The following is a 24,278-nucleotide window of genomic DNA, read 5'->3' as shown; positions in this document are numbered from 1 at the left end:
CTAGAATCAAGTCGTGTATATTCATTTACAGAGCCTATTTTGGAATTTAACAAATTGTACTACCAATTTTGAAAAAATATAGAAATAATAGTTATACAAAATGTTTACTAAGACACAACATTGATATTTTTCTAAATTAGCTAATAAAAATGGAAAATATTGATCTAAACATTGAGAGGTAGTAGTTTGAAAGATTTTCAACAAAATAAAAATCAAGCAATGTAGCTATTATATACTGAGAAATTTTTAAATGCTATATTAATATTTAAAATTTATTTAATTTGATGAGGTTAAATTTTGAGGTATAAATAATATTTGAGGTATTTATTTTACATTAATTTCTATATTTTTGTAATAAATTTCTATAAGAAATTATGTATGCTTACTAACATATTTTTTGAGGTTATGTTTCAAATATGTATGTATATATAATAAAGCCACACTGAGAATATTAAAAAACGATTACAACTATTTTATTAAATCTTGTTTTCAAAAATATTAATTTTTTTTATATAAAATTGCTTTTTTATTGGATATTTATGATTTGAATATATTTTATACAAATTTCGTTTATTTACATTTATTTAAATGTTTATTTATTTTATTTTAGTGTAACTTTTTTGTAAAAAGTCTAGTATTCGTATTAATATGGACCAGTCTTGTTTATCTTGTAGATGTTAAGGTTCCTAAAATTATATAATGCTTTGAATTTCATATAGTTTCATTTAAATTTAATATTGATTTTCATGTTTGTATTTTAATATTAGTTTAAATGCCAAGTATTTTATTTTACTATTAATTATGACTATTTAAGAGGTATTGCCTAAAATTATGCTATGCTAATTATGTTTTACTATTTAATTATTACTATATTGACTATTGCTTTGGTTGTGTAATATTTTATTTTATACTTTAATGTCATTTCTTATTAAATAATTTAATCTATTCTGTTTTTATTTTAATTTTTTCTATTTTTTCTATTTTCCTTATCCTAAAAGTATGCTATAATATATAATTACTCTATAATTTATTAGCATACATTTGGTATGGAGGATTTTTTTACTTATATTATAAAAATTTAAAACTAATTTCCTTCTATGTATTTTATTTCATTCCTTGCCATTTCTCTACACATTCCAAGTAACTATTTTTTCACATTCATTATTGCTTGATAAATATTTTGTTGTTGTTTTTTTTGGAATTTCTGCAAGCTGAGGTAGTTTGGGGGATAAATATGTTTTGTAGTATCTATAAATTTGTATTGAATTTCTTTGTAACTATGGTTTTGCTATTTTTGTTGGAGGTAGTTAATGTTTTGTAATTTGTTGTATCATTTGTATCGTTGTATTTCTTTTTTTAAAAATAAATTTCAAATATTTTCATTTAAATGCTTTTCAGGAAGCTGATTTTAAAAAATAAATCGATTTGCAACATATATTCGATATCATTATTTATTGTCCTTGATTTTTGTTCATCATCTTATTTGAGCTTTTTATTTTCGGAATTTTTTTCTTTGCTAAAAACAATTACTTGTAAAGAATGTGTAGCTGCTATATAGCACGTAGTTAATAAAATCAAAACAGTAACAACAAAAAACAAAACAAAGAAAGGAAAAATAACTGTAACGAAATTTTTAAATTACACAAATAAATTATATGTTTTCGGCATATAAAATGTAAAATAGGCAGCTATGAATCTTAAAAGAAATTCGGGGTGGCAGCGTAATATGATGATTGAGGTTGGTTCATTCGCAGGGTGGGTGGTTGGTTGGTTTGATTGTTAGAAATACCAAATTAACAAATGACATAAATTTGTTGAAATTTGTTACAGTTGAAATATATAAACATTGAAATTGCCAAGCATATTTTTTTAAAGGTCGCACGTATGCAGGGGTGAGGAGATGGTTGTGGAAGCCGGAAATATTAGGTAAATTTTTAAGGGAAGAATAATTTAAAAGCCAAAAAGGAAATGTACTAAAAATAAACACAATTTAAAACGTGCTTTATATTGTGCGTGAAGTATAATGATAGGAAATTTGAAAAAAAAATGGTATACTTTTGGGAGAGAATATATAAACAGAGGCTATAAGTTTTAAAAATAACGCAAAATAACGAAATTTGGGAGATACCATGAGAACTACTCTAAAAAATTGACCAACATTGATAATTTTCAGTAAAAAGATTTGCTACTGATAATGATAACCCAAAATATTACATTACAGTCAAATTACGTTTGAAAATCTTGACCGAAATACCTAAAAATACAGGGGAGGTTGCCATGTTGGTGACCACATCTTTGGATTTAATATATGTAGGTGTGTTAAACATATTACTATGTGCAAAAAAAGGATAAAATTAGATACTCCATTCGCTACATATGAAATTTATAAGTTTTAAAAAATGTTTACACTTTGTGGAGAGGTACCAGTAGGACCGATGGTTCCAACCTTCGAACTTGATCTAGATTTTGTAAAAATATTACGATTTATTCAAAATATTCTATTCAATTGATTTTAGAATTGGGGGAGATACCAGAAGGAGTTGACCGATAGAATCCATCATCAGACTTTGTATAGGTTTGGTACGAGCGACGTGCACAGTTTAGATAAAATCGAACACTCAATGCTCTTGATATTGGATTTAAATATTTAAAGAGTTGGACCAATGGGTTTTATTTTCGGACTTAATCTATGCTTGATTAAGCCCAGAAGGAGTTGAAAAAAATATTACAATGTGTAAAGTTTTGATGAAATCGGTCGAAGGTACATAAATTAAAATTATGTAGCATACATCTCGTATAATAATATTTGTAGCATATTTTGAGGAGTTAAAATAATCATTAGAATAAAAATTGTATATTTTTCCGGCAATGTTCATGCTTAATTTTGAAAAGTCATATGAATGTGATCGACCCAAGTTCACTCTCTTCGAAAGTTACCGAGTGTTAATCGATTACAAATTGTCTGAAACGGATCTGATCCATAGATTCTTTCAAAGTGTATATATCGTCATTCAATTCATATAGACCCTTTATAAATATTTTCATGGTTGTTACGAAGTAGCTGTAATTTGCCCAATATTTTAACGTAAGTGTCCGAAGTTTGGTATTTCGATTTCTCCTGACAGGAAATCTCTATGGAAGGTATTTTGAATGTCCACCTCATGGCGGAGATATAGAAAGTTCGAACTTAAAAATTGTTATTTTTGATGGCGGGCATCATAACTCTTCACTGGAGCATCGGAATCCGAAAATTAAACCTGTATTAGAAAGAGTACATGTCTGGCTCTCGTATGAACTAGGACTATTGGCATCGTTCAAAAATTTACAAAATGGCGGACGCTTTGAAATAGTTCGGAAAATCCCCTTTTTTACCACAAACTAAATTCAAAAATAATAAGGAAGATATTGACCGATTTGATTTATCATTGTTCATACAATAACTATACACTCAACGTGAAACTTGACAAAATTTAGAACCGATTGGATTATTAGTTTTTCAGATATCGTGCCCGCAATTCGAAGAAAAACACGTTTCGAAAAAAACACGTTTCAAGTTTGAGAAACACTTCAGCCGACACTTGATGCTCTATATCAGCTATATTGGCTATATCTTCAAAAGTTGTTGAGATTTTCAATTGAAATTTTATAGGGACATACATGAATTAGTGTAGGTTCGAATGAAATCAAAAAAATGGAATCTATTTTTTTGATACTGAGAATGGGTTGAGTCCCCTTACATGCATACCCTTAACTCGAATATGCCCCCTTTTCCATAGCGTGTTTAGGAAAAGTGGGGCTCCTCTGTAGAAACTTAATGGAAACTAGAGCCTAAAGGAGTCATATTCAATATTAATTATTATTCGAAGAAATCTGGATAATCAAAATCATATGTATTTGGTTAATTTTCCAAAATCCATATACTCATAAAAATTGTACATAATTCTTTAATAGAAAAACATAAACATTTATATTGCCAAATAACTTTAAGCTCTCCCAAAAGGGGCAAAGGTTACCTGCAATCATCATTGTGAGCTTTAATAAAAATCGTCATTGTTATGATTATCATTTCCTTAAAGGTGTGAATGTTGATTTTTCACAACATTCCCCCGTTACATCTACGGAACAAAAAATATCGAACTTTTCAACAAAAATAAATGAAAAAACAACAACAACAAAAATAAATGTCACTTGACTTTAGTTGTTGTTTTATAATAATACAACAACACGCGGAAGAGAAATAAAATAGAAATACCAAAAAAAGAAAAATAAAATAAAAATGATAATCAAGAAAAAAAAACACATACACACAACTGACTAAAGTAGAGGAAGAGACGAATGGGGCAGAAGACCCTGAAAAGGCCATAAAAGAAAAAAAGGCCTATAATAAAAAAACACAACAACAAAACTTTTGATATTAGAATTACTACAAAAAAACTGCCTTGAATATCTAAAGGGACCAAGACAGGGGAACATTTTCACGAGAGGAGAAAGAAGAGGAAACAAAAGAACAGTAAAGCGTGTAACACATAAAAATTCAAAACCATAAAAGCAGGCAAGTAGGCAGGCTGGCAGATAGACAGACACATACACCCCCAATACGCCGCTATTATTATACCGAGACACACACCACCGTCACCCACCCACCCACAACAAATAGTAACAGTTACAGTATTTATTCATATATAAAGGAATGTGTGAATTGTTTGTTTGGCTATGTATTTAAATACTATAAGGAAAGCTGACAAATACCAATATGTCTCTGCTATTCACAGGCGGCTACCAGCATAAGAGGCATACAGCAAAAAAACCCAAGACAAAAAAATCAGTTACTTCCTGTTCTTTTGTTTCCTATTTACAACAACAACAAATGAGATCCTTGTTTAAATTACAAAAACAAAAGAAAAGACAAATAACTAGTCTAAATACCCTGCAAATAATTGTGGACTACGTGATCCATTTCAGCAGCTGCGGACTGGTTACAACATTGTCCTATGTAATGCAGCTATGGACCATGTCATTGTCAATCAAGAATGTTTTGGTTAAGAAATGTAACGGCAAATGATCGTTTTTTATCGTTTGCTCATTAATTTGTTGTTTTTGCAAGCGCTAGTTTTTTTTGCAGACACGTGTTTATCGTTTTTTTTTTGGCACAAATTTGACATTGATTTTAGTTTGTTTCTGGAAGCGTTGTGCGTCGGTTGCATCGTTGTGCGTGGTGATAAATTGCAAACAAAAGATTGTGTAAACAAAAGTAAAAGATTTGAAGGTAAAAAGAATAACTTATAAAAAATGGAATGTAGTTCGCGTCATAAAAGACGGCTTTTAAAAGCTGAAAAAGAAGATTTTGTCAAAAGACTATTTAGTTCAAGTGTTGAGTGTGAACAAATTGAAGTAGAAAAAAATGCCGAAGCAGATTCAGATTCAATAGTTGAAATAGAAGGGACAGAAAATGATTATTACAATGCAAATGAAGAATTTGACAAAAGAAACAACTTTATAAGTGCTTTAGGGCAATGGCAGTTAAAAAGCCGGACATCCAACCAGAACATGAGAGAACTGCTAATAATTTTAAAAAATTATGGTTTGGATGTGCCTCTCTCTCCAATGACACTGGTGCAAAAAGTTAGTTCGAGGGCAGATATAATTTCTGTTCCTCCTGGTGAATATGCACATTTCGGCCTGAAACAAAATTTAATGAAAGCAGCACAAATTTTACAAAAATATGAGGAAATAATTTGCGATATTAATATTGATGGTTTACCCATCTTTAAAAGCTCAAATCTTCAACTTTGGCCAATATTAATTAAAGTTATTAATATTAGAAATATAAAGGTGTTTCCTGTTGGTATTTATAAGGGCAAACAGAAACCTCATGATATAAGTCAGTTCCTAGAAAAACTCGTTGAAGAAATTTGCGATTTACAGGAAAATCACTTGTTTATTGGTGGCAAAAAAATTAGTTTTAAAATAAGAGCTGTGATTTGTGATGCTCCCGCAAAATCATTCATTTGTGGGATAGCTCACCATTCATCTGCAAATGGTTGTTCAAAATGTACCCAAGTGGCCAAAAAAATATGCAATGTTTTAACTTATAGTTCAGAAGTAGGTACAATTATAGACGATGACGACTTTGCTAAAAGGAAATATAAAAATCATCACCAATTAAAATTTATTGAAACCAAAACACCATTGGAGAAAATAAATTTAAATATGATAAGTCAAGTTCCTTTAGACCCAATGCACGTTATTGATTTAGGGGTAACTAGGAAAATGTTGATGAAACTAGTAAAAAATAAAGTGAATGAAAAAATTTCAATTTCGAATAAGGGAAATATATCTAAATTACTAGTTTCATTAAAAAAGTGTATTACTAAAGACTTCACAAGAATGCCTCGTAGTTTGGATGAACTTGCGAACTGGAAAGCTACAGAATTTCGTCAATTCTTACTATACACTGGTGTTTTAGTCTTAAAAAACAATGTTGGTGATGATTTTTATTACACGTTTTTAGTCTTTCATTGTGCTATAAGGCTTTTGTCATGTCCAAAAAACTTTGAAAATAACATTGCTGCCGCCGAAGATTTGTTGAAACTCTTTGTTGAAAATTTCAGTGTCGTTTTTGGTCCTCAAAACGTTACCTATAATGTGCACAGTTTGCTTCATATATGTGAATGCGTCAAACAGCACGGTTTGCTGTACAGCTTTTCAGCATATGATTTTGAGAACCATTTGCAAATGATAAAAAAAGATGTTCGCAAACCGACTGATATTCTAAATCAATTACACAGAAGAAATGTCTTGCAAAATTTAATAGAAGAGCCAAAAACATTGGGGTTAAAAGAAAAAAATGGACTTATTTATGGTTACTTGGGTGATGAATACTGGTTGAGCATTAAAACACCAGATAACATTTGTCTTGTAATGCCATTTACCCCGTTAAAAATTACAGGCTTCAAACGAGGAGAGAATAATAAAATTTTTTTTAAAGCGAGACGTTTCAAAAATATTTGTCCTTTTTTTGAAGAGCCATTGGACTCATTATCAGCATTAGGTATATGTATTGCTGATAAGATATTAGAAGATAGTGAGGAAATATTTAATATTGAAAATATTAATTGCAAACTAATATCATTGCCCTTTGAAAATAAAGTGGTTTTAATGCCAATTCTTCATAGTTGCATTTAAAGTTGCAAAAATTAACGTCTCATTTATTTAATATAGCCAACACTTTTAATCTACGCAATTCTAACTGATATCTTCGCAATTCGACAATATTTAAAATGGAGGGCAGAAATCTTAAACATCTAAATACTTGCAACAGACTTTCTAATTGTAAGTAAATTTATAACATACATTTTTCAATTTTCTAAAGCCATATTACTATGTTTTTCAGATAGTGCCAAAGAAACGCCATGCTGTTCTTGCATAGAACTCAAAGGTAGTTTTTGTTAAATATGGAGTTTCGTCTTTATTAATAACATTGTTTAATTTATAGAAATGATGGCTGGGATGATGACTGAACAAAAAAAATTACAGGAACAGCTCTCAAAATTACAAAGTAAAGTATAATGTTTTTTTCGTCATCGTTATTTTTTGTTATATAGTTCTTTCTCTTATAGCAACAACAGAACAGCAAAACAAAATAATAGTGGAAATGTTAGCAGAGCACAAATTACAGCTGCAAACCCTCAATAAGTCCCAGAAAAATGTTACTTCCCTGTCAAGCAAATTTCCCCTCAAATCCGAAGAAGATCTCCAAAAAGTTGAGAGTGAAATATGCGATTCGAATGAAGAAAAATATGTAAGTAATCGTTGCCCTATATTGTATATATGTTGAAATACCTTCAATTTTAAAATTATATACTTTTTCAATATTTTTTTATTTTTAGATATCTGCTGTAAAGTATTTAATCGATGGCAGCGCAATAAAAAATTTGGAACGCATTTTTTCCCGGGAGATTTGCGTAATGTACAATACGGATGGTATTTGTGGGAAAAAATGTTTGAAGAATTTTAAAAGAATATATAAAATTGTTATTGGTAAGTATTCTGATTCTAAAACATTATTAAGTTTTAATGAATTTCTTTATTTTAGCTGCAATAAGTGACTATTCCCCCAATAGCGAAAAAGAATTTCGAGCAGCACTCCAAGTCGTAAAAAAAAGGCACTTCCGAGTTGTTTGTTCCCAAAACAAAAACAAAAATTAATTATATAATTTGTTAATTACATGTAATTTTTAATTTTTTTAATGACAGTGAATTGGAATATTACTTAAGTTTTTTTAATGAATTTATTATTAATTATATTATTTATCTCACTAAAGACTATCAATGTACCTGCAGAATGAAATATTTATTTTTATGTTTTATAGAATAAAACACTAATACTTATAGTACATTACTTATGTTGTATTATTTCCTGTTTTTCTCTGAGTGTATATATCGTTAAATCAGAGAAAAGCGCAAAATAAATAGACCACTTAATGGATTGGTTTCAAAACTAGCCCTCTGGGGTACTCTATGGACTAGTTACACGGATTAGTTTTAAGATCAACCGTATGTGGTGTACCATAGAGTAATGACGTGGACTAGTTTTGAAACTACTTTGATGTAATGCAAAGCTGGGTTACATGGTCCGGCCCTAGGACATAGCAATGCTAAATCGGTTAGGTTTTTTCAATGCATTTGGGTTAGTTTTGGACTACTCCTGGTCTGTTATGGACTACTCTTTACACGCGTGTAAGGGTTAGGCGCATTATTTGCAGGGATATGCATGTATGTATGTAAGTGTGTTATAACGATTGACTGAGAAATTTTGATGAGCTCACACTTTTAGTTGGGGTTTGTATAGCCCAGAAATCTTATCAGATTTTTCTAGTAGATTAACTCCTTAAAGTAGGCAATATAGTTTGTGCTTAGCTGAATAGAGAAAAACATAATATGATTGCTTTATTTTTTGGGGGATTTAAGAGAAAATAGAAATATAGAAATTATTAAACATTTATTAGAAAAATTATTTATTAGAAAAAAAAATATTTAATATTTGCGATTTCTGCAAGAGAGCACCTTATTGTAAGTGTTGTCATGTTTTTTAATTTATATTGTGTTAAAACATATCGTGTTGTGTGTTATGTGAATTTATAACCCAAAAATTGTAAATGGTTTTTATAGTAAATTAACTCCTAAATGTAGGCAATACATTTTTCTGTTTTCAAATAAATTCATCTTAAAAAACACATGTTTGTATTTTAAATATGAAAATTTATTTTTATAAACACCCAAATAAAATAAGTGATTCTTGAAATTTTAAATGTGGATCACACAGATTATGGAAAGGACTGAAAGCATATATTTCTAAGGGCCACATTCAATATTAATTTTTAATCACAAAAATCAGGATAATTATAATTATATTTTACTAATTTTCTTTGAAAGAAAACTCTGTCAGTTTGTCCCAGAAATTGTAAATATTATTGTGAAACTATAAAAATTTTGGAAAAACTAGAGATTTTTTTATGTTTCAAATATGAAAATGTATATCGATGATATTACAATTGAATTAGGAGAGTTTTTTGAAAGTTAGAAGGTTTTTTTTTAAATACTACACATTCTTGAAAATCATATTTTTTTCCAATACATTGGAAAACTTCGCACAATGTGTATTGAGGTTAGTGGTGACATTTTGAGACCACATTTTAATTTTAATTGCGATTTAAAATAGCGAAAAAGACAGCTATTTGTAGAAGACAATATAGACATATTCTCGGTCGTGTAGGATTATTTCATTATACCCATAGCCACTTTCAAAAGTGAGCTTAATTATATTTAAACTCAACTATAAGAAACCTACTTTTATCGCCGAAGCCGTACATCGATCCAAATAAAGAACAATATACTCAGAAATGTCACCAGCAGAAAACATTGTCATGAGACTGGGCTCGGACCCTACAAATAATGATTGCCCTTGTTAGGAATAAGGCTAAAGTTCTTTTAAGAAGAAAGGGTGTTAAAAACAAAGTACATATTTCATGAGTTGAACATTGAAATTACCTAAAGTCTATCAAGACTTATACGAATATATGGGGTCTATGGCATTAATATTGCTGCGAGCAGAAAATGAAATATTATAATATAGACTCTCAAATTGTGTCAGGACCTTAAAAATTAAGGATAATGGTGCCTGCAATTTTTATGGGTTCAATATAGGAAAATGGACTTATATAGCAATTTTTTTGCGAAGAAGTTGTTTACCGAGCAATTTCATGGTTTACCAAATTATAGACATTTTGTAATGCTTGTCACTTTGTTTGGAAAGTGTGCCTAGGACCATAAACATATCTATAAAGAGGCTGCAAATTTATTTGGGGACTGTAACCAAAGATCCGCCGAAATTTCTATTTTTTGGTAAAAGATTTGCCATCCAATGATAATTCAAAATATGAAATTAGAACAAATGCCGTTGAGTTTATTTCAGAAATTTTCAAAATAACGAATAGTAGAGGGTACCATTATATGGGGCCTATATCTGATAACGGGCCGATATTGACAATTTTTATTAGATACGGCTTGGCAACCAATGAAATCCAAAAATTAGATTGAAAAATTTGCATGAAAATGTAAAAATACCGAACATTGGGTGTTTATATGAGGCTTTTCCAAAAATTTAATACTGATATTTTAATGGTAGGAAGATTTGGATTTTTAATGAATCTCAAGTTGTAAAATTACAGCCAAACTGACCTCAAGTTTGGGCCCATATTGATAATTTTTCAGAGGCAAATTTTCTACCTAATGAGAACCGAAAATACAAAATTACCCCCAATGTGGGTCATATCGTGACCAAAATTCTCAAATATATATTGAAATAAATAATAAGAGAGAATTCGGTTAAAAAGCGTGTCTAAATTCGTCAACATTTCAGAAATTACTAATATTTCAGAATAAAGTAATATTTGTTACCCAATGAGAATCCAGAATACCAAATTACAGGCAATTCGGTTGGGTATGCGAGAAATTATAAAAAGTGCGCCGATATATTTTATTTTATCATCCAAACATCCTAGGAGTAGTAGCAGTGTATGTCAAAAATTCTAAGCTCTATCTTAACCCTTCGATTAATAACCAGGTACTTTTTTTTTGATTAAAAATTTCATTAATGGAAGTATTTGTATCAAATTTTGAAGAATCATTCTTGAGGCGTTTTTACTCAGAAACGATGAAAACATTACAAATTATTCCCATTTGCATAATTTTAATAAATTAATTTAATTATTACCTACGTAGATAAGTAACCATGGTAGATCAGTACCCCTCCAAACATAGCGCTGTAATTAATATAAAATTGGGACAATTATGCCGTTTTTTGTACATTATTCTATACAGATCTGTCCTCTAGGAATTCAAAATTATATATACATTAAAGGAATATGTATTAAAATTCAAAATTAATTGATAATCTAAAACATTCACGGTAATTTTATTAAAGCTTTCCAATAGGTTAAGTTTTTTTTCATTATTTTTATAGGGATCTAATTTAGGTGTTCTCCAACCCCTCTGCAAATGTTTATAGCCCTCGACAACATGGACCCTCAGGCCGACTTGTAGAAGTCAGCAAACACCTTGGTTTTCCTTTGGTACACCAGCGACTAATATCAGTTTGTGCAAATTTTTAACCACAAACCGTTCAGATACCACCTCAAAAAATCTAACATACAAACTTGCTAAATCAAGGAAATATATTTTTTTCTTAATCCATAAAATTACTCATTTTTTTCGAAAGGTGTAGGTGTAATGTTATGACGTGGCTAAAACGAACATCAAATACACGAGCGGAAAATAACAATTAAATGTAAATATTTCCCTAAGGGAAAAATTCCAATAATTTTTTAGATATTTCTCTTCAAAATAAAAACACGTCTTGCTTCTCGAATTATTTTATTACAAAAATACCTATCAAAAAACAAATAAAATCTAATAATAACAACCTTGATTTTGAGAGAGAGCAAGAAAAACATGAACATAAAATCAACAATTTTATTGCCCTATCTTAGGATTAGTTAAGGAATATTAATAAAATGTCACGTGTTTCAAAAGGACTTAGGAAAAATAAGTAAAATAAAAACAACCTGGAAATGAAGTGTAAATTTTAACAAATTAATAAATCCCAAGGAAAATGAACAACTCAAACACACGAAAAAAATAACAAAAATAAACTAATAGGCGTTAATAATAACGATGAGGTGGATTGGTGGAACAGTTAGAATTACAAACCACATAATTTTTGACTTACTGTTTGGAATATTTGGTTCTTGTGGTTTCATGCCACACATTACAAGATTTTGTGTGTTTGGGTTACAGTTTTCCTATTACTTCTTCCTTCTACTTCTCCTTGTGGTATTCAGTGGTTACATTTGATATGATTTAGTAGTGTTATAACGATGTTATTTAATATGCGGCGCGTGTTAAATGTTCAGTTTTTATGGCTTTTTTCGTTGTGGCAAGTAAATGTTTCGTCTTTTTTTTTTGACAGAGGTTTCATTTACCAAACACATCGGTACAACAGCTAAGCGAAGTTGGTGGCTGGTTGTTAGCCTAACAAACCAACTTCATGAACATACTTTGAAATTAGAAACAAACCCAAAAGAAATCATCCCCCACCCTCAAATTGGTCCTAACCACATACATTCTAAATTCGAACAAAAATCCTCTAGCCTTAGACGTATTTAGAACTCTGAGAACAAGTATCAGAAATTCCTTAATAAAGTTAATTGAATTGAAAAATAAAACCAAAAAGGAAAATGAAATGAAAAAATAAAAATTTCATCGATAAAGTTTCTATTTCAGTTTTTTTTTTGTTTCGTTTAGATTTTCGGAATGATTTTACGTTACCCAATTAACAGTGATGAGTCCTTGAAGTATAAATACGAAATTTCTACTTTAAAATATAGAAAACATGCTTAGTGTGTAATATTTATGTATATTCGGAATGTAGAGCAGACTAAACATAAATAATTATGGAAAAAATAAGATAACTTAAATAGGTGTATATATTTGGGAGGCATATATTTTTTTACCGGAAATGGAAAGAATATGTGATATATAAGGCTTATAAATTACTTGAAAAAATCAGTCGGTTTCTAGACTGATGTACAACCTAAGATAATGATATGTAGCCAAGTTAATTCCATTATACATTAACTGACCAAAAAAATGTTACCCTCCTTCGAACATTTCCAAATACAGGGTGACTCAAAAAAGACTGAAGGATTAAAAAGGTTATATCTGTTTTGTTTTTAATATTTTTTTCTTGTCTTTTTCTGGTTATTTACTTTTTTTGGAGATAAATCATGGCTACATATGATGTGAATTTCATTGCATACATATGATGTGAAATATCATTGAATTTTTTATTCTTCTGGAAGGTCAATTATTACAACTCAACTAAAATATCGTCGTCATTTTAATGTCCGAACAGCACCCAGTCACAACATGATTAGGAGCTTAGTATCCCATTTTGAGGAACATGGAAGGGTGTTAGATCAGGAAGGACCAGGAAGAGGAAGAGACCGATCTGTGCCCAATGAAGCAGTTGTGGAGGCTGTATGAAACTGCAACTGCTCCCCCAAGACCATCAGACACGCCTGCAGTATGCTATTCGAATAATTTCCAGAAATTGTGATTTTGCTTGGCCTCCAGATTAGACCCCTCCAGACTTTTTTGTGGGGCTATTCGAAGGATGTTGTGTATATCAATAAACCCAATAAACAGTAAAGGAAAATGCGGTTAAAAGAGCCAATTTTTGTTTGCAAGAAAATGGGCACCATTTGAGAGATGTTATATTTCACACTTAAATGTAAAAAATGTCCATGAATTAAATATTTAAACAAATAAAAAATCAATAAAAAAATAAAAACAAAAAATTACAGTTATTTTTAAACCTTCAGTCTTTTTTTAGCCAGCTTGTATATATCGATCGTGAATTTTTGATGTGGGGGACCTATGGTATGGTAAATTGCTATCAGTAGAAAAATCGAAATACCAAATTACAGAAAGTCTAAGTCCTTGAACATACCGAAAATGACCCATGAAGGGAGCTATGTAGAAACGCAGACTTATAACGAAATTGTTCTGTGAAAAATACACATATTCCCCAATTATAATTTTAGAGCCAAAGTTCAAATAATGAATGAAGAAATATGAAATGGTGGTAATTTAGATTTACGCTTTTTAATCGTAATTTTTTTCTTTTTTGTATATATATATATAAAGGTTTCATATAAGAGAGAAACAAATTAATACATATTTTCTGTGAAAAGTGTTCATAAAGAGTAGTCAATCTTAGAATTTCTGTATTTTATGAACATAAATTATAAAAGTGAGGAAAAAAGAGCGTGAATAAATAAATGATGGTGGTTTTATACAAGTTTTTTTTCCAAAAAGAGAGAGGGACAAAGTAGAGAATTGTTAATAACATTAACGAATTTGTGAATCACATGTCCTACTAGATTTAAATAATAATTGCCTAGCTAAGCAGATTCTTTGGTTCCGTAGAATTTGGTCCTTCAACAATTTTAAAGCCAACCCAAAATAATGGGGATATTATTCCATGGTATTACACTTCACTGAAAAAATACTACCTAGTGGATATTGTTAACAATTTAAAAAAAGAAAGAAATCTGGATCGACAAAGAATATGCATTTTATAATAAATCAGATTGGAAAATAAAATGCTGATATTTCGTTCGCACTTAAAAAAATGCTTCACTTAAAAATAACTGAATAGCTCGGCGGAGAAGTAAAGGAATATCTGAAAAAAAATTTTTTTTAAATCAAGACATCTAAAATCTTGTGAAAAAATTATTTAAAAAATTGAATGTGATATATAAAGGTAAGATATATAATATGTATATGTATTATTTTCAATATATGCTGAAAAATAAAAATATTATTAAGCAATGCAATTATAATAATTTCAATATTTTGGTAAAACATTTCACATAGGAAAGAATAAGAGACGTAAAGAGATCTGCCTTGTACTTCATTTTTTAATTCATAAATTCCATTTGCAATTCAAAATATTTCAGTTGAATATTTTGAAAAAAATATTCAACATAAAAATGAATATCAAAGGTAAAGATGTAATTCATATAATATCATTTGTTACTTGAAAGTAATTCATCAGTAGTTCTAAAATTTTATTTGGTATTGTCTAGAAATTGTACTTGTAAGTTGTTACATTCCATTTGTAGTTTAAACCAATTCATTTGTAATTAAATTTGTAACCCATATTACTCAAGTTGAAAATCAATTTATTCCACTTCAAATTATTTTGTTTGAATTTCAAATTATTTTGTTTAAAATTCAAAACATTTTATATTGTATAATTTGAATATTAAATAAAATACAAATAAAATATTTCGAATTATAAACACATTTTTTTGAATTTAATACTGAATGTTTGAATTGCCATTCAAATTAAAATCATAAGTTACAAATGAGTTGCCAATTGAAATTCTCGAATTACATTTGTTTGGTAATTTAAAAATTTAATTTGAATTTCAAAATAATTCAATTGTAATTCGAATGCGCAATTTTAAATTCATTCGAAACATTTAATTTTATAATTCAAATTGCTTAGAATTGTAATACGAAACGTATTAAATGATAAACCAAATGAAATGTCTTAAATTTCAAATGGAATATTTTGAATTGCAAATGAATAGATTTAAGTGAACCGAATACTTTGAATTACAAATAAATTGATTTAAACGAAAAGTGAAATATTTCAATTTTAAAGTGGATTCCCTGTATTTCAATTTAAATATATTGAACTGAAATGTTTTGAATACAATCTAGAAACGGTGTAGAATATTTTAAGTTATCACCAAAAATATATATATTTTTTTTTCAAATACATCAATCACATAAAATAGGCAGCTCGGACTTCACAAGCTCATCCGAACACCGAAATACAAAAGTATACCACTTGCACGTAGATGGTTTCGAGGATTTGAACCCTCCACAAAGATAAAATAAAATATTTAAAAATGTGCAAAAATTAAACGCAATTTCTTTTTTCAGAAATAAATACTTAAAAGTAAAAATAAATGTAATAAAAATGTAATTAATTTTGATTAGATGGCAAATAAAACAATTTGTTTTGTAATTTTTGTTTAAATTTCAACAGTCAATTGTTATTCATTTATTTCGATTTTATATTTTTATTATTGTTTTGATCGTTTTTCTTTTTTGTCTAACAACTATATAACCAATTCTTATAAATAACTTAAAAAATATAAAAAATAATAAATAAATTGTATTACAAAAAATGATATATACAGACACATATATATATATTGTAATAATTAACAGTAGAAGAACAGAAAAACAACAGTAATTCACAGTATTATAAGAAGTTAGAAATAGTTTTAGGTAGGCAGATTTAGAGGTTAGATTTTAAGGAGGGTTGTTGGAGGATATTTTTAATTTGAATATTTCACTGTAACAATAAGCCTTTTTTATAAAAACAAAATTAAAATACAACAATTATTTATTGCTTTTAACCAACATTTTAAGATATTTTGAAAATATTTAAAAAAATATTTGAATTAAAAAGTAAACTAAAATATAGGAAAAATTGAGGATCTTCAGATATTTAAGTTTATTTTTTTATTTAAATATTTTTTAAATCTATTTCAAAATATCTCAAAATGTGTTTTTTGACGAACATTCATTATTATTCCATATTTTTTCCTAAAACAAAAAGTAACACACACATTTTCCAAATTTTTGTTTGAGCTTTTCATTTTCTTTTCAACATTTTTTGAGGTATTTAAGGTTATAGATTTTTTGTTTCCATTTCAATATGTTTCATTATATTCAATTTATGTGGGAATTATGATTTTTACTAATAATAGTAATAATAATGATATCAATATGTATATAAATATTTGCATTTTTTATATTTAATTTACTTTGTTTTGGAGTGGAAGAAAAAAATTGTTGCTAAAAATTGTGTTTCATTTTATATGTATGTATGTATAAATATTACGTTGATTTTGGGATTGATTTATATTTTCATAAATTGTTTATCTTTGTACCTTTAGCGCTCAAAATTTTTGTATTTACTTGTTGGGGGATTTTTTTCGTTTCCCAAAAAATGCATATTTGTCTATGTTTGTTATATTTTTTTCTTCTTGGAGGATTTGGAGTTTTGTAAAATTTTTCTAAAAATTTTGCACTTCAAAATTGTATTTCTCTTTTTATTTAAATGGAGGTAGTTTATTTTTGTATATATTTGAAACGAGTTTGTTGTTTTGTATTGCAAATATGTATGTTTGGGAATATATGTAGAATTAGACACAAATTTAAGGTGTATTTAAAAGAAAATAATGACAAATCAAAAAAATATGGAAATTTATGAAATTGTTTCGTAAATCAAGGTTCGCAAAATATACGGTCGGCTTTGTAATGTTTTAATTAAAAATTAATAATATGATTATATAAAAAATAATTCAGATTTTTCATGAACAGAATTCATAAATTGTTTTCAATTTACTGATTTCAAAAAACTTCAAATACTGTCATGGTGGTGGTTCTTTTAATGTAAGATATTTGACCAGAAAGAAGCATATGAATAGTGTTCATAAAGTTCGGATTTGTGAATTTTATGAAAATAATTCATAAAACTGGTTGATTTTCAAAGAGGGAGAATTTATGACAGACATTTAAACTGATTTCCATTCTCTGAAGTTTCTACAAGATCTGAAAATTATTTTCAAATAACTCATTACTTTTTAGACCTTAAGCTGATGAAAAGGAGTCTGAGTAATTACCCAACGTTCACTATTTGTACGACAGGGTCATATTAATAAACAAAAATTGGTCATTGTTTTAATATTGTTTTTGCAGAATTCGTTTCTCGACGAAACAAAAATTGCAGGTTGAAATTCTTCTATTATATGGTCAAAGGACCAATATTGTCGAATGAACAAAGAAGGTTGCCAGCAGCTGAGTCATTTGATTTTTCAATTACAAAGATGCTTTCTGGAGATTCCATGAACACAGTTTTTCGATAATGAGGTGGAACACTGAACATTATAACAACTCTATATCCGACATCTTAACTAACTTAACTTAAGAAAATTGCACGAAGCAAGAAAAATCAGCTCTGAAAAGTACTGTTCTGGTCTGGTGAAAGATGTCGAATCTTGGTACATTTAAAATTACTTCGCAGATACAATTTTGTAATAACTTCGATATAAATACAAATTTTTAAGATAAATAAATAGTTTTAGGTCCTTCGAGGACAAACTATTTTCTATAAGCTGTATATTTTGCGGACAAAAATGAAGTAAAAAAGACAGATTTTTGTGAACCGAACCAAAGCAGATTAGCTCGCAAAAGTGTTGCAAATTTTAAGGTTAAAGATTAATCTTGAACAGTTTTTGGTCCTTCGAGGACAAACAAATTTCTATTGACAGTGCTGCTTGAAGACTTTAGCTCTGAAAAATGTACGCATATTTTGTGAACGGATCCACAGATTAGTTCTCTTAGGAGAGATGCAAATTTTATATTTAAAGGGTTTGATTGAAGTATCAAAAGAGTGAACCTGCAGGCGAATTGTTCGGTCTTTCGATTATAACGTTTTTTGCAGATTTCCACGAACCAAACTCAAACCAAACTTCGTCAATAAGACTGACTACCTCACGTTAAAATTTTTTGGTCCTTCGAGGACAAACAAATCTATATAAGGCGTTAATTTTGAATCCCTAAATTCTTTGAAGGCATTAAGAAATACGCATCTCTAGGCTTAATTTTATGAACTGAAAAACCTTATATATCTCATGAAAGAGATGGGAATTTGGAATTCAATAGTTCTCAATCGAAACAGAGCAACTTAGTTGAATTGCTTTGCGCTTCGAATACATTTTTGACACCTTTTTCGATGAACAATGTTGGAGATGTTTCAACATGTTTGGTCCTTCGAGGAACAATAAATTTATATAATTTCATTGCCACCTTAGGTTTATGAGAACAAATTTTAAAAACTTCTTGAATCCTAGTTCTTTACTAAATAATTTTAGGTCCTTCGATGACAAAGTACTAGTTTTCAATAACAATCTGGTTTCGGTCTTTCTAACTTCTATGATCTAATGATTTAGAAGCTGAAGACTTCCCTCAAGAGACTGATGATTTGATCCTTTGAGGAAAAGTACAGACCAATGAAAAGTTTAAAAATTTAAGGCAGTCTTCTTGAAAAGTGAAAAAAGTTTAAAACTACCTGATATGGCCTATCGACGATCGAAGTCAATACCAAACCGTTTTTTTTTTCATCCAGTAAGAGAATGGTTCAACTTTTACTTATTTCGGTCCTTCGAGGACAAAGAATGAATCAATTTACCTTTACTGCTCGATATATATTAACGGATTTGTAAATTATTTCGGTCAACTTGCATTGCGGTACCGCTTTTAAAGGTCTAGTAGTAATGGGAAATTATTCGAAAAATATCTATCTAGAGATACGTATTATAGTTATTGGACCTGAAAAGTAGCAAAATACAATGGTAATTTAAATATAAAACGTTAAGACTACTGTAATGCCGCTTTTCGTAGATGTGAACAAAAGTAACTGGATTTTTTATTTAGTTACATAGTTCCATTTAGTTCAATTCTTCATTCCTAGATGCAAATAATTTAGATTGACGGTTGAAAACATAAGTAAGTAAAGGGAGCAAAAATGAACTAGGTGAACGAATGAACCGGAACTAGTACCGATCGTTGCTTTTGCATAATAGTTCATTTAAACAAGTTCGAACTAACTGAACTTGATCTAGTACCGATCGTTTCTTTTGTGGAACACGATCTTTGAGCTAGTTTTTGGAAGGAGCATAGAACATAGAAGGTATTTTTCATAAGATTTTCTGTGTTTCAAGATACACAAATAATACCGTTCATATTTTGAACCCTTGATTTACGAATATATATTTATAAAAATGAAAAGGAAGATATATTGAATAATTTAAAAAATAAAAGAAGTAAAATAAAACAAATTTCAATAAAATGTTTTTTAAAGTTTTTTTTTCGTTATTTATTTGTTTTTTTTTCTTTGTTCGTCTCATTATATAACAAAAATCAAAAAATGTGATGTTTGTTTCGTTTTTTATAATAATAAGTGTATATAACAAAAATAATTAAAAAGTATTTCTTATTTATATAATAATAAAAAATTTAAGATTAAATTAACAAAAATAAAAAATAAACACTTAAAGGTAATATTTTTTTCGATTTTCTGTTTAAATAAAATGAAGAGCTCATTAATATTTACAGTGATTTGAAAAAAATTAGAGGTGAAGAAAAAAAGATTTTATTTACAAAAAATTAAAAATTAGAACAAAATTTTCCAAAATAAATGGAAAATTTGTAGAAAATAAAAAAGGCAAATTGAGTGAATAACAACAATAATTAAAAAAAAGAAAATTTGAAAATTAAAAAAATAGTATATATGTATGTGTATTTTTTTCATTAAAGCATTTAACATCAGTTTACGTTTGTTGTTTCTTTATAACAAATAGTCTCTCTAATACACAGAAAAATGGAGTAAAGCCTGCAGTGGAGGAGAAAAGACCAAAAATTCCGAACGAATTTTATTGTTCTCCTCACACAACTCAAACTCCACTGTTTTGTTGTTCATTCTTCTTGTTCTACCATATAGTTTAATGTCTCTAAAATACTAAAAACTATACTATATATATACTTATATGTATACCTAATAACTATTTACTAAGCCTTATATACTAATTTAAAGAGAATAGACGATAGGTTTTTAAGTTTAGTTTACTTTTTTCTTTTTCTAATTTTAGAAGTTTCTTTTTTGTAGTTTTTTTTGCTTTGACTAAGTTGTGTGTGTTTTTTAGTTAGTTTTTTCTTGTTTGTTGTTGTAAGGACTAATACGACATAAGGGCTATATGTGTAATTAAAGCTTAGAAAATAAATTCCTCAAAAAAAATAAAGAAATTAAAAAACATAATAATATTTTGAAAATATATATAATTTTGAAGTTCGTTTTTTTTTCTTTTTTGATACTATATAACTAGTTTAATATATATTATTATTGTATATATTTATTATATATTGTATATTATGTATATGTCTATATGTATATGTCTATAAAATCGATCCATTTACAAAAGAAATATTAGTGGAGAGAGAGAGGGGCGGGTTCGGTGAAATGAGTATGTGAAGGATATTCTGTTTTGATGAGATGGGTGAAACTTAAAAATTACGTCTTTACAATTTTTTATGATTTATTTAATAATAATTTTTACAATACGTTAGGTGACTGTTGTTTTTCGAAGATGGGCGGGAGGTTTTTTTGGGTCATAATTGGGGCTTTTGTAATTATTTTGGCATTCGTTTTTAATAAATGAATATTTTTTGTTCATAAATTATAATTCAGCTCCGGGGAGGGTACAGTTTAACCTTTAAGATGAGCTTAAATTTCATCTGTTAAAAATTATTTCATAAAAAATAAATAAAAATAAAAGCAGAAAGCACTGAACTATTTATAGGACATTTATGGTGGGCCTCAATGAAGATTTATGACCAATATACTTGATAAGATTTAAATTCCTTCAAAAAAATTATCATTCATTTTGACCTATTCGCATGCAAAGAAACCAGTTTTATCTCTTGAGAGCTGTATTTTTAATCAGCGACTTTTTTCTGGATCTGTTAAAATGAGCAAGCTTTTTATTTTTGCCAGGCCAATTCAGACATAAATACAAAAAGCATTTAAATTCTTATCCCATAACAGAGATGGGAACATGAAATTTGTCAATATTAGGTCGAAGGACCAAGGCAGAGTTCAAAATATACCAATTTTATAACCTCCTTAAGTCACAAAAATAACTAATACACAACTTTAGGCTTTACATATTTATTTTATTTTGTAAACTGAACTTCATATTAACACATAGAATAAATGGTAATTTGTAATTCATCAGTTTTCAGTCGAAGGACCAAACGCGGAGATGGGAATTTGAAATTCCTTAATTTTTGGTCGAAGGACCAAAGTTAATAAATTTTCTGACCTAATTAGATTAAAAACAACAAATTATACACAGCTCTATGCCCCATTCTGTGAACTGAAACTTGTAATTTGTCAATATTTGGACAAAGGACCAATGTGATTATTAGATCACTGAAAAATAACTAATAAAAACTTCTAGAATTAACTGATACTCAGATTAGCTCATAGTTCATAAATTCGTTAGTTTTCAGTCGAAGGACCACATCTTCTAACCTTCAAATACAAAGTTCTTTCGATGGTTTCGTCGAGTAGAAACATTTGTCCAAGTACGATGTTCTGTGAAGATCTTTTATCGCAGAAAAATACCTAAACGGATACCTAAAATACCTAGACTATTTTCTGTGAATCTAGAATTGAAGATATGGGAACTTGAATTCATTAGTTTCTGTTCGAATGACCAAGGGAGTTTGTATGAAGCCTAATTCTTTGGTCTTTCGACTATAAAGTTCTTTGTAGATTAAAAAGGAGAGAAGGACTTCTCTCGAGTCTGTTCTTCAAAGACTAAGGTGTGAATACTATTATTTTCCATTTTCGACCCTTTAAAGTAGAATACAGACCAAACATAATTTCACTATAATATTCTGCTTCTCCGCTTCAAAACCTCTTCGATCTGAGTTCGTCAATGTCTGTTAGAACGTAAGTTATACGCTTTAGTCGAACTGTAATACTTTTTTTGGTCCTTCGACCAAACATTCTCTACTTCTAGTCTCTTTTTGATAGATATGAATTTATTAATTTTTAGTTAAGTCGAATTAAGTCGTTAGGAAAAACTGAGGTATTCCGTAACACTCATTATTTGAGATTTTGGTCTTTCGAGCACCTTTGAAATTACTTAGTTTTATCCTCCGATCAAATCTTCACGAACCCTAGTCCCTTTTTTGTTATGTTACGAATCAATAAATGTGTAAGATCGTCCAATATTTTATTAAGGAAAATCTCAGAGCAGAGAAAAGATTTCCAAGCTGATTTTTTGGTCCTTCGAGCACCTTTGTCTTAACTAACATCAGTTATTTCTTGAATTCAAATGAGAAATATACGTTTTTGGTCCTTCGACTAACTATTCCCTACTTCTACCTCCTTTTCTTAGGTATTTAATCAATTATTTTTTTTTTAACAAATATTACATCCCGAAGAAACTCATAACAGAGAAAATGCATGCTTGCTCATATTATGAGGTTTTGGTCCTTCGAACATCAGTTTATTCGGTAAATTCATTTCCTATTGTGAATTTGTGTTGAGTAGTTTCTTAGATTTGGTCCTTCGAGGCCAATTTTCAAATAGCAAAAATCAGTTGGTTTCCTGACCTTAAGAAATATTGGTCCTTCGAGCAATAATAATAAATCACAAAGAATATCAATGATCTGGTCATAGTTCTTTAAAAATTGTATAATGAAGAAGTTGATAATTTGAAGTAGTTTTGGGCCTTCAGATCATTATAGTTCAGCCCTTTTGATTGAACTAGTTCGTTCATTATTTCATAGTTCATTAGTCGATCAATCGATCACCATTGAAATCGTTTATAGTTGACTACCCAGTTCGTCGATCGATCGTAGGTAATGAACCGTTCGTTTTTTGTCCAGCATAAGTGAATACTTTGTTCAATTAATAAATAGTTCATTTTTTAGACTGAAGGAACTAGTTCATATGCTCTTTTTAGGGAATCCATCAATTGAACTTGTTCATTCGTAAACTAAACAAATTTTATTTACAGTTTTTAGTCTTACAAAGGCCAAAAATGTTCTCGGAGCTGAGTTCTGAAAAAAATGTGGAATTTTCATAAAAAACGAACAAAAATATTTACAAAAAAAAACCCCTGGGATAAATATTCAAAAATGTTTGTATTCATTTGTGCAACACAAAGAGTTTTTGTATACTTTTTTTATATAATAATAAAAACTAAATATATAATTTTTCTTGTAGGCAGGTGTTGTAAAAAATTTATGCGTTTTTTTTTTTTGTAAAAATATTTTCATTTTTTCAGATTTTGGGGATGGAGTAGTAGTGGTAGTAGTTTTGAAACCCTTATTTGAATTATTATGCTTTGGCTAGTTTGGTTTTAGGCCTCATCGGCACAATGCAATAACCCGCACTTACATCGCAGCCACTGATCAAAAGATTCTTAAGAACAGAATTTGATTGTTGTGGAAGTTGTTGTTGCTGCCTTTGTTGTTGTTTCTGTGGTTTATTT

At 28.8% G+C, this 24,278-nt stretch overlaps 1 protein-coding gene across 4 annotated transcripts; it reads left to right on the top strand.

The window, feature by feature from the left end:
• Nucleotides 1-4,937: 4,937 nt before the first annotated feature.
• Nucleotides 4,938-8,401, top strand: LOC133326239 (uncharacterized). 4 transcript variants are annotated; one of them, XM_061534920.1, is made up of 7 exons: nucleotides 4,938-5,266; nucleotides 7,222-7,332; nucleotides 7,394-7,438; nucleotides 7,496-7,558; nucleotides 7,629-7,801; nucleotides 7,890-8,040; nucleotides 8,096-8,401. In XM_061534920.1, the coding sequence occupies exons 2-7, from the start codon at nucleotides 7,281-7,283 to the stop codon at nucleotides 8,206-8,208; spliced, it is 597 nt and encodes a 198-aa protein (XP_061390904.1). In that variant the 5' UTR covers nucleotides 4,938-5,266; nucleotides 7,222-7,280; the 3' UTR covers nucleotides 8,209-8,401. The 4 variants fall into 4 exon arrangements, with proteins under 4 accessions (XP_061390904.1, XP_061390906.1, XP_061390903.1 ...); XM_061534919.1 differs by having other exon boundaries at nucleotides 4,945-5,266; nucleotides 7,620-7,801; XM_061534923.1 differs by having other exon boundaries at nucleotides 5,111-5,266; nucleotides 7,620-7,801; nucleotides 7,890-8,044.
• Nucleotides 8,402-24,278: the final 15,877 nt, after the last annotated feature.

The sequence above is a fragment of the Musca vetustissima genome, unplaced genomic scaffold (assembly GCF_032173495.1).
Source record: "Musca vetustissima isolate MV318-11 ecotype Yass unplaced genomic scaffold, APGP_CSIRO_Mvet_v1 utg8112, whole genome shotgun sequence".
In the NCBI taxonomy this organism is placed as follows: Eukaryota; Metazoa; Arthropoda; class Insecta; order Diptera; family Muscidae; genus Musca; species Musca vetustissima.
Note: the sequence above shows the minus strand (reverse complement) of the source record. Positions and strands in the feature narration are given on the sequence as shown.